Source organism: Oxyura jamaicensis, chromosome 19 (assembly GCF_011077185.1).
Source record: "Oxyura jamaicensis isolate SHBP4307 breed ruddy duck chromosome 19, BPBGC_Ojam_1.0, whole genome shotgun sequence".
Lineage (NCBI taxonomy): Eukaryota > Metazoa > Chordata > Aves > Anseriformes > Anatidae > Oxyura > Oxyura jamaicensis.
Window position 1 is genome coordinate 1485413 of NC_048911.1, and position 12014 is coordinate 1497426.

General features: G+C 43.2%; 1 protein-coding gene across 11 annotated transcripts in view; it reads right to left on the reverse strand.

The window, feature by feature from the left end:
* AUTS2 (activator of transcription and developmental regulator AUTS2) overlaps window positions 1-12014 on the reverse strand; it is a 759649-nt gene that overhangs the window by 63918 nt on the left and 683717 nt on the right. For all 11 annotated transcript variants that reach the window (XM_035343089.1, XM_035343092.1, XM_035343091.1 and 8 more), the window contains one exon: window positions 9102-9150. In XM_035343089.1, the coding sequence (XP_035198980.1) occupies window positions 9102-9150 (49 nt within the window). The remainder of the gene's footprint in view (window positions 1-9101; window positions 9151-12014) is intronic.

Below are 12014 nucleotides of genomic sequence, written 5' to 3' on the forward strand. Positions count from 1 at the left end.
GCTATTTCTTTTAACAAATGCATTTTAAGTGCTTATGGGACTAACAACCTAGTAAATGAACTAAGTATTAATTTGTGGCTTTATTACTCAGCAGACCTATTTTCATAAACCCATTTTTCTTAGGACACAACTTGCTCTGCAGCAGCTGCTTCCTATTACAAGCCACTCAAATTACTTTGGCTCCAATTTCAGAAGTGCCCACTAACTTGAAATATTTGGAAATGACACCAAATTGCTGCAGAAGCTCAGCAGCACTACGCCTCATCCCTCTCCCCAGCCCTCTAATGCTAACAAAAATCAGTAAGCCACGAGCACCAGCGATGGCACAGGTCGCTGTTCCCCTCATCATGAGCAAAGCGTTGTCCCAGACAGCCCAAGTCCTCCAAATCCACCTCACCTACTGACACCGCAACGTTTTGCGGAAACCCACAAAGGAACCGCGGAGCACGGTGCTGACCCAGCCACAAGGTACCCACACAGGGCTGGAGAAGAAGGGGGCTTGGCCCACGCTCCAAATACTGTGAATGACTCCTGGATAGCTCTGGGCAAGTGGGGTGACACATGGCTTGGGGAGCTCCTTTGGGCGTGAACAGGATTTAGGTAGAAGGCACGTGGCCCCAGAGAGGTATGGGCAAGCTGTGAGCATGGCTGGACCCAGGATTTCATGCACCAGGGAAAATCCTGCTCAAGTAAACACAGCCGCTAGCAGTCAGGTGGAGTTTGAGTCCAGAGCTCTCAGACCTGGAAATTCCTCCTGGGTCCCACTTTGAATATATTAAGGTTAAAAAAAAAAAAAATTCTTCAGAAATATTTTTGGGTAAGTAAAGACAGGAAAAAACCCCAGCTCATGCCTTACTCTCCTAGTATATGTAAGTCAAGGTCGTTAACTCTTCTAAAAGGCACTTAAATCAAGTTTATCTACTCTTCTGTTTGCAACTTTTTAAGTATACGTTTACGCTGGCTTTTTTAAACAGCTTGCTGGATGCTGCCTAACACCCTTTCAGAAACACACGCTCTCACTACTTGAAGCATTGCTCAGCATGCTCCTGGCAGCAGCGCAGGCCAGTGCTAGTCAAATCTAGCCTGGAAAATAGTTCAAGTTACACCAAATAATTTCATCAGCACAGAACGATCCCAGGGTGAAGCTGTGCTGTGGCCAGGCTGATCCAGCCCCTGTCCACTGCCTCTGCCCCCTCCTTCACGCCAGGTCTGGCAGCAGCAGGCTGTGAAATCATCACTCTTTTCTCACAGCGTTTGGTTTGCTGGTGAGGTGATGAACCCAGCTCACAGACTCCACCAAGCACCAGAGTGGCAGCAAGGTGGGGACGAGAGCACGACCCCATGGGGACAGCAGCTGGTAGCAGGGGCTTGAGCCCCTCTGGGCAGTGTGCCCTCACTAACACAGGTGCACTTGGGTGAAATATTAAAAAAAGAAGAAAATAAAAGTGATTCCTGGGTGGCTGAAAGTCTCCAGGGTGTCACAGGATTTACTCCTGTGGCCTTCATCCAGCAAAGCACTTTGGTAAACTCTCAGTGTTAACAAGTGTTTAGGGTCAGTCATGCGATGAAGAAGGTTACTGAACTGAAGCCTAAATGAGGACAAATTAGGGTCTGTTTGTTCTGCTGCACAGAAGTCATAGTGGCCTCTTCCAGCCCTCTCTGGATCTAGGGAAACGGTGGTGTCTCTTTACAGCAAGGCCCTTCCTTTGCTTTTGGACCAACAAGTGCTGAGCCATGAAAAAGCTAAAAGTCACCAGTTTAAAGTATCATCCCTTGCAAGGTATTCATTGCTGCTGGAATGAACATGGTAGTTGTCACTTGGAAGCTATATTTCAGTCTTTCTGCCTACTCAGACAAATATTATTGCACTTAAGTCACACATTTAAGGGTTTCTTCACATGCTCAGACTGTGTGTGATTGTTTTTCAAAAAAAAAAAAAAGCCAGCTGAGACTTTGGAAAGCAAGGGAGAGATGTGCCTGTGGTTTTCCACATCTGTTCCCACACTTTGGAAAACAATGACTAATTCAAATAACTCCACTGACTTCTGTGGGCAGTCTGCATGATAAAATAATATCGTGTTTTGTGGGATCATTTTATATGGAAAAACATTTAAAATATGTCAGCACTGTGATGAAGTTGAAAGGCGTTCTTGTTTGGAGGACGGTTAAAAATGGGAAGAAAAACGTCTGCTTGCTCTGATTTTTGAAGCAACTACGAAGACTTTTACATGAAAAAATAAAAAGGAAAAAAAAGCACAATTCATATAGCTGTCCCTGTGAAACTCCTACTGACATCCAGAGTGTCAAGACTGTAGGATGTGAGATACTTTGGAGTGCATTTTTTTTTTAAATTAGCAGTAGTTGGATGTACGACAGCCTGAGCAAAGAGTGCAAAATGGTGCCAAGTGAGGAGACAGCAGATCCTGCCGAAAAGCGGGTGGCAGAGGGGAACCGGTGGGCGAGTGGCAGAGCGGGGTGTTCGGGAAGCCCGGGCACCCACACGCTGCATACTGGTCTACAGGTCTTCAACAGACCTTAAAATAGAGGCTTGCACAGCTAGAGATAACCCATTTTTTTCTGGTAGTAAAATGAATTTATGGCCCATTCCTTCTTTTTCCTTCAAGCCCCGTGAGCACACGGTGTGGCCTCTAAGGGCAGCCAGCGCCCCACGCCTGGGGCAGCTCAACCCCTGCTGCCCACAGACGAAGCAAACCGCGTCATGCAGTCTGCTAGCTGAGTCGAGCAAACAGCAGCGTGAAATACATCGATAAATGAGATGGAGGAACCAATTAACGGTGCTTGGCATTATCTGAACCCACGCAGCCGTTGCGTAAGCGCACTGGGTCCACGCCACAGGTGCAGGCGGGAGCAGCCCGGCTATGGGGACAGCTCTGCTGGGGCACACTCGCATCTAAACCCCACGCCAACAGCCTCCGCCTCTGCTGAAAATGACATTGCAGTGCTTTTCCAATTGAAACGCAATGTATTTGATAAGATAACAAATGCCTGGCAAAGCACATTTAAGTTATGTATGGAAAAGAAGAGGAGGGGAAAAGTCTTGTATAAACAGCAAAACAATAGCTTTATCTAATCTCGGCGACTTACTGCTGCTTGTCTGCGTGCGTGCGTTTTACTGACAAAATAAAATAAATTGAATCAGCTCACACATGATAACATGCTCTTTCCTACCTCATACTAATTGCTTGGCTAATTGATGTTTGTTGAACTTTCTCCATTTCATTGAGTGATTAGGTACAAAGCTAACAGTTGACATCTGTAGGCGCTTAACTGGCGTCTGTAATTACTGTTAATGTTAAATAATTGTTAGTTAATTGGAGTGGTAACTGACTGAATGGAATCCAGATTGTGAAGCAAAAAGAGACCTAGTTAAATAAACATACATTTTCAGAGAAAACAACATTTTATTACAAGGGAGAGACTAACAGCAGGCCAGATATGGGAGGTCTGCAGGATGCCCCATTTATGAAATCTCATGCCAGGCTCCAGCCTGGACTCCACTCATCTGGAGGTATGTCAAGTCAAGATCCTTGTCAACAAACCACTCTTATCCTTAAGAATTTTTCCACCTTATTTTGAATTGATTACCACTGGTTATTTTGCAGCCCAGAGCTGATAAGCCTTTTTTTTTGAGAAAATCAAATATAGTTTAATCTGTAAAGCAAATACTTTCTCCAGAACAGACACAATTATGCATTAGTAAATATTGTCATTTTGCTCACTGACACTGGAATCGTTTGACTTTGCTAAGACCAACAGCCTTAAGAGAACTTAGAGGAATACGATCAGCACCTGAGACCAAAGGGTACTTGATACAAGTTCAAGTGGACAAGGCTTCCCAGAACAATGCTGTCAACTGCCTCTGTCAGTTATGTTGGAAACACCCATGCCTCGCTCTGGCTCTTTTATGGTTTGATTTTGCTTTGTATTATTAAATTCAAAATTATCAGTGAAGCCTTGGAAGGCTCCTGTGCTGTAAGATTTTAAGTTTTCAGATTTAAGAATCTAAAGGGTTTTCAAAGAGGCTACCTCTGACCTTACTATCTCTTTGGGCACATCACATATTCCAGGGAATTTTTCTTGCAGCTAAAACTGCTATTACCTCCCCCAGCACTGGGGGTCCTACCTGACACCCATACCCCTGCCAAAAAAAGCCCTCCAGCACATAAAGCAGAGGGTATAAAAAGCGTACTGACGGGCAGGAGCCATTTGTGCACAGGAGATGCAGCCATAAGGAGAAGTTATGCAACAAATTCCTTGCTCAGATAAAGCCTTCATGACACAGAAATAACTGCCTTGCTCTTTCGTGCACTAGAACAAAGGACCGTCTCAGGACATGTATTGACTTTTTTGTCTGCCTGACTTGGAAGTTATAGTGAAGTGATGCAACATTTCTTCTAATCTAACTCACTGGCACAAGAAATCTGGGGTCTTCAAAACAGGAGACTTTTTACAGAGCTCAGTCCCTTGCTAATGAGACATTGAATTTTCACATGGAAAATGCTGAAAAGTCATATGAAACCCAAGAAACAGCATAACCGAGAGATCCAAAGCCACCAGTAGTCTCCACTAGAAAGGCAAGGAGACACCATTGTCAAGGCATCATTTTGGGAGGGCGAGCCCATCCCCACAGCCACAAAAAAGAAGCCTGCAGAACTGCCCCAGTGACTCAGCCGTCCCAGAGGTTCTGGCCGACGGGGGGTTCCCGCAGCCCTGGCATTGCTCCACAGCCCTAACACCAACCTCGGAAGAAACACTTCAGTGAGCAGACAGAGCACGCAGGACCAAAGCACATGCAGAGCAGACCCCAGGAAGTCAAAAGCAAAGGTGAGAATAGCCAGCATGCGACTCGGGCTGTTAGGAAGGTTCCTGCAGACTCCGGGGAAGCAGTCAGTCCTCTGGCAGTGTCCCTGCTCATCTTGCACACGTGCCATCTGTGTGCTAGGAGATCCAGTTGTATTCACGATGAGCCAGTGTGGGGCTGGCTTACTTAGAGTGAGCTCTCCTCAACAGCCAAGGATCCCCTGTGGATTGGATCAGCAAGGAGAAGCACTTGCCAGCTTGAGCTCCCGACTTGTTTACAGAAACAGATGTTGTAGAGGATCCTCAAGAAATGATTCACTGAAGACGAGGGAAGAAAAAAACAATACGCCTGTTTTTCCAGAGAAGGATCTTCCTGTAGAACCATCTAAAAAGCCAGGGCTTGATCTGACTGGTATTTCAGCCACCAGTGAGGACTAGTAACCCAGACGCCTTGATCTACCTCCAGCTGAGAGTATAAATATTTCCCTGACAGCTGGTGGTGCCACAAAGCAGAAGGATTCATAAAGTTTACATGAACATCCTGTAAACAATTTGAACATAAAAAGCTGTAACAGCCCAATTGTGTTTCTGATCAAAGGCAAACTTCAATATACAGCACAAATGAAACTTCATCACTTTGGGACTCATTTCTCCCTCCAGGAAAAGCTGTTTTCCAAGGGTACATAGGAGGGAGTTAACATAAATTAAATACACAGCAGTAGTACGAGCTGCCTGCTTTGCATCTTCAGATGTGTCTATTTAAATTATTAAAAGATAATGGAATTTAATTATGCTGGAAAGTCATGTTACAAAAATTCAATAACAGAAACCCGTATTTTGGCCAGGATTAATGGTGTTAAGGTTGATGCTCTGATGTTAAGTAGAAGTTACGTTCTTTTGCAGACTCCATGACTATAGGCAGTGATCCTGAACTGGGAAGCACAGCTTGCACAAGTGGGGGACAAAGGGGTTGCTGCAGATGGGGAATGCACTTCTCTTCCATTCCTCCTTCACGGAGAGATTGTAGGTGCTCACCTCCCAACAGAGACACACAGATTTCAACAGCAATCATTTTCCTAGGTAATTTTAAGCTTTGCAACATAAATTCCTGCCCAGTGATGGAGCCCAGGGCTCTGCTACATGACAAGGGACTACTCATTTCAGCAGCAGCCACAGTGATTCCTGCCCTGGGGAACACGCCATGTTCCTCCCAAATCCCCAACCCTGCTGCAGATGTGGCACAGGGCTGGGGACCTCAGGGAGCAGTGGCAGCGAAGAGCTGACATAGGAACCCCACGGTCCTCTCAAATACGGCATCACTCTGCTGTGACTCATACCCCAGCCCCAAGTGGCCCCAACATCCATGGGGCACTCCCCAAAACTCACAGAACTCATCTTCCCCTTGAGCTCTAAAGGCAGCCAGTTGCTAAATGGATGCTGGGAGACTTCTCTTTGATGGGTTTATTCCCCCCCTTCAAGGAAGGAAGGCTTAGTGGGGGGTGGGGGGGAATTTCCACTTTGTCCTAGATTTTTTAATTACTACTATTTCTGAGTACACATTACACATCCATACTAATCGTGTACACCTTGAGCTTGATCTCATTGTTAGCCCTGAAGTCCACAAGCAAATGACAGAAACCTAAACACTGCAGAATTTTTACCTGCTTTGTGAATACATTACTTATGTAATTTTCTGCTACCTCAGCTGTAAAGAACTCTGCAAAAAACAGAAGTAGCAAGACATGTGTGAAACACAGGTAGCTGAGGAACGTCGTAGAGGCCTGGCCCTGGACGCGGAGGGATGCACACTTGTCAGTCTGCTGAGCCCTCCCAGCCTGGTCTCTCAGCCAGGAGCTTTGAAGGTTTCATCATGATTTACCCAATGCAGACGAGACCTTTCTTACAAGTGACTTTTATTGCTTTTGGCAAAAGCAGCCATGGACAACACAGGGGAAGAACTGGCTTTGAAGCAAACAGACTGAATTGCAGGGAGAGAACTTGAACTTGGAATATATCAAACTGACAGCGCCCGGGCAGTCGTCAGCCGTCTCCAGGGCAGACACTCAGAGAAGGCAAGAGCCTTGCAACAACCGCGGCCACAGCGAGAGCCCCTGCACCTGGCTGCAAGCAATTATTGACATTATCCCCAAACAGGGGATCTTTTTGAGGCTCTTTTCCTGATATTTAGAGGTCTGAATGCTAATCCCTTTAACAAAACTGTCCCCGATGCTTTTTCCACCCTCTTTCCCCTTAATCTCTTTCTCCCAGTGGAGAAAAAAAAATATATAAAAAAAATACCAGTCAGCCTAGTTTGGCCGCACCTGGATTTGCATTGATTCTCCCCTTGTCATTCATGTTACCAACAGGAATTAGCATATGGCTTTAAGGGGAAACTCAGGAGGAGAAAAGAAAGACGCCATTTTGATGGAAATAAGGGGCAAAGGAATAATCTACCATCAACTAAAAAGCTTATTTGTGTATGGTTTCCCAAGCAAAGCTTAGAAAAGCCTATGTTGATTTTAGGCTACACAAAGAAACCCTAATCCTTTCAAGGGAACTAAATCACCAAAAGAAAGTTCCTCAGAAGAAAAGGCTCCCTGTCAAGCATGGGTATTCACAACCAAATAGATGCCACGAATCAACCTCGGTAAGTAAACACAAATAAGAATGTGGGAAATGTGCTGGGTTCAAAAAAGAAAATGGGAGGAAAAGGAAGAGGGGCCTACTCCTCCTCCCTCAGCCTGCAGGAGCCTGGGCCCTGGGCCCTGCCTGCAGGCCACATCCAGTCCCTGGCCATGGCTACTCCAACCCTGTGGTGGATTTTTACAGTGAATTTGCAAAATAAAGACACAGTCACATGTACTACGGAGTCACTCAAACACAAAACTCTTCCCTTTTTTATTTCTTTTTGGCTGTGACCTCTGACTGTGGAGGGGTGGAGTGGCAACCCGTTAATTCATTTAAACCAAACGGATCTATCAGATTGCCAAGTGAGATAACCTAGTTAGACCACCGAGACCATCCATCCGAATGGTACTTCCAAACAATGCTATTACATGAAAAAGAGGAATATGGATCCGTAACGCAATTAAATATAAGTATTATTCAATATGCAGCAGAAGACCTCAGAAGTAATGGTGTATGAGTGTAGGAATCCCAAATGTATCGGGGTCACATAGCTGTCCCCACTTAAACCACTTCATGGAATTAAAACACACAAACAACACCAGAACGACCCACTGGAGCAATAAACCCAAGTCCTGGCCTGGTGTGGAACACCCAGGGCAACACTAAGCAATCCACATGTGGCAAACAAAAGAAACCTAAATACCAAATTAATCTGTCTTCTAATGCAGACTTATTCAAATGTTCCAAAACCCCAGTAAGATAAAACACTGTGGTTTTACAGCAAGAAGCACACCCTATTCCTATTACTAGGCAGTTACACACTGCCATTACGAAGCAGGACAGTGGGGTGAAAAGCAGAGGAAAAGCTGACGCATTTTAAAGGCTTTGAATTATACTCATTGGCGCAACTCTTGTCTGGAGCTGCTCCCTCAGCCCTCCTCACAAAAACAATGCAATAAATACATGAATAAATAAATAAATACATCCCCACAGCTGACAGTCTTTCTAATAATGCTGCTTCAGGACAAGCTCTGCACAGAAGCTCACTGGCACTGATTTAGGGTAAGTTTTCCCTTAATGTACTGTTATATCATTAGCCACTCTCTCTTTAGATTGCTGTTTGGAGGAAATTAATGGGATACTGAATATTTAAATGTGGCCCTCTATATCATTTATTAACTCTACAGAAAGCACACAGCACAGCAAGCCATGGTTTATGACTATTATCCTGTGAATACTAAACGTTGGCTGGTTATTACTGTCAGCAGTGCAAATTGGCTATTCATAATTCCATGTCTATCATGTAGCTGATGAGTAACAATCAAGTTAAAACATTTTGAAAACTCTTACAGTTATTTAAATGAGCTTAAATTAAAGCCATTTGTAAAATAAACTATTCCCTAATATTGTTATTTAAATTAATTCTGACCTGGCAGGCACTGCATTATTTAAAGCCTTTATTTTATATTGCTTAAGCAAAGCAATTACCAAGCATACAGAACATGTCTGAAACCAAAGAGAAACATAAAAAGCACTAACAAGCTGATTGCGACATTTCTGCAAGACAAGTTACATTTCATCTCCCATTGAAATTGCCATGAAAAGAAATGTATGGGGAAAAAATATGTTTGTGATGTGAATTGCAGTCTTACCTTTATTTGTAACAGCGTTGAACAGTTTTTCAGAGCTGGCATCAGATGCCTGAAAGACCAATAAAAAAAGAAGTTACATTTTCTGCAAGTGATACATTTCAAAAGGTACGCACTATATTTACACGCACACATATGTACACATATTTTAGAGAAACAAATCAGGTGACAAAACCAAGTGAGCTAACAGAAGCTGCACCCTCAGAGGAAAACGTCCATAAGGTGGTGCTATTTGGCTGTGCTTCACCACCCTGCAGTGCAGATATTTATTTGGAAAGACTCTATTTAATAAAGAAAGAAATTATTTTTATTCGACATATTAGCTGCACACAAACTGTATTTTTGCACTGTAATTATCCACTACATTCTGACATTGATTTTGCAACTGAGAAGAGCTACGATTTTGAGTCATACAACCCAGTTTCAGGAATTTGCAGAATTGCGGGTTTCTAAATTACATTTTTAGGTATTTTTGGAGACCCCTACCGTGCCAACCATTTGATTTTTAGTATTTTTAAAGCAGTGACGATAATTTCGGTTATTAATTTTATAACTTGCTGCTATATACGCTTTGAAAAAGAAAGCCACTGTTAGCATTTAGTATAGTTTATATTTCCACACAGTATTTGTCTCCATCAGAGTAATTGATTCTTGACATCACGCTCTGTACAAACTCATAATCCATTTTATTTTTCATCAAGGCATCCTTATCTATGTGAGGTTTTTCCTCCTAATACTACGTTAGTTCCTTATCTACTCCGTTTGCATGCAAGAATTACTGTTCATCTTTCTAGCTATTATTTAAAAGCCATATTTTAAGTTTCACACAAAAACACTGAGCTCCCCTTTTCAAAAGCTGTAATGGCGAGAAACCAGACTAGGGAAGGTAACACCGCAAATGGTGATTTTACAAACTCCCTGATGCCAAAAGCAGAAAGCATTAAGTTTAAGCATCCGTGTACTGATGTGTATGCGGCACACACACACACATAAATACATATGCGTACACACAAACACACACCTAAAGCTTAAACTTATTGCATCTTCGTAGTCACAAAATGCAGAGAGCTGTTCAATTGTGAACTGTATCTTGGCTACAGCCCCGTTTAGAGAAAGACTCCTTTCTGAAAATGCACAGAAAGAAATGTGCCCAGTAACAAAATATTGCAAATGGGGAAAAAAATGCAACATTGAGGAAGATTTTAGTCTTCCAATGGAAACTGTTTTCTCACTAGTTCCACAAAAAATAATTTTAAAATATTGTCTATTCGGAAAGCAGGCTGTATTTTTGGTTAAACGGAAGGAATTTCACAATTCAAAACCAGAGAAAAACCATCCAGATGACCAACGTATATTAGGTATCTCGAGTACACTAGAAACTTAGGTGTGAAACGACCAATAGATAAATAAGCAGATACAGTTCAGACTGCCTATCACCATGTAATAGTAGACTGAAATAATTTGCTTGCCCTCAAGTTAACAACATAAGATTTCTATGATTAACTACTAAAAATGGCTTTACTCCTTTTCAGACTTCTAGACAGATTTTACTAGATTACTGTTGGCTTATTTAAAAGCTGAGCTGGGGTATTTCTTCTCGATTAAATACCTTGTAAACACTGGATTTATTACCCAATGATGGATTTATTATCCAGTGACGAGTTCCTTAAATTAATGAAAATATGTGAATAATGCACAAATTGAAGAGATCAAGAAGGCCATGTGCTTTAAAGAGCAGTCCAGTGCTAGTCCAACAAATTAAGAGATGCTCAGTGCTTTCATAGCCTTGCCAATCAGCCTACACTCTGATTAAAAATAATAACCTTTTCCAGTGTATTTCATGTTGCTGCCTTTTTAAATGCAGCCTCGCTCACAAGTCAGAACTCTCCAAACCATTCTTTCTTTTCAAAAATAAAATCCACAATGGAAAAAAAAAAAAAAAAAAAAAAAAAGACCATCCGACCAAAAAAAAACCCTTACAGTTTCAGGTATTACTTTATTTCATTGTTTCAAAATTGAACAGTGTGGGGAAGCTTCCTACTTGCTTGATTTTTCCAAACACTAGAAAAAGGAGAACACTTTTTTATTTTTTAAAGAGGTTTGCTCTAATGCCAACAGTAAACCAACAGTTTGGTTTTAAGCTATGCTTTTTTTTTTTTGGAATTCTTTTTCGGTGCTATTGAATGGTAAGGAGCACTGTTGTTACCTTCCTCTGGAAGTGGCACTTCTTGGGCATGCCACGGTGCACAATACACCCTGTGCAAGCATCGCTCATGAGCAAACTGAGAGATGATTATCAGTCCAATAAGCATGTAAAACAGGAATAATTTTACAAAGACAAAGCTCGCCCAAAAGTGAATCCCATTTTGTGTTACTGACCACACACTACTGAACAGAACAGCAACTTGAAAAAAAGCTCACCACCTGGGCTACCATAAACATAACAACAAGCTATTTCACTAGCTTCCAATTGTGAACTGGAACTTTGCCTGCCTATTTCATTACTTTTAAATTTGGATTTAAATATGAACCAGTGATGAGGGCAATGTCCAACCGAGAGAGTAGCAGAGACAACCTCTGCGAGCAGACAGGTACAGCATCAATCTCGATGCAACTACTATTTGTTCATACCTAGGCAGTCGCATCGTGCAACAACGCTACAGGGGGAAAAAAGCGATGCGAACTAAAAAATAAAAGAAGTCAGCACCGATGCAGAAGGATGAGACACGGCGCCTTCGCCGGGCTGACCTAAAATCTGCTGGGGGCTCCGCAAGGACAGCACCGTGCTGGGGCTGGGGGTTCGGCCCCTGCTTCTCCGCCAGATGAGCGGCCCCGAGGGCTTCCCCCCCCCCCCCTCCCCCGCGGTGCGGGGCATCCCCAGCGCTCGCTGCCGCCAGGGCTCCGCCACGCCGGGCG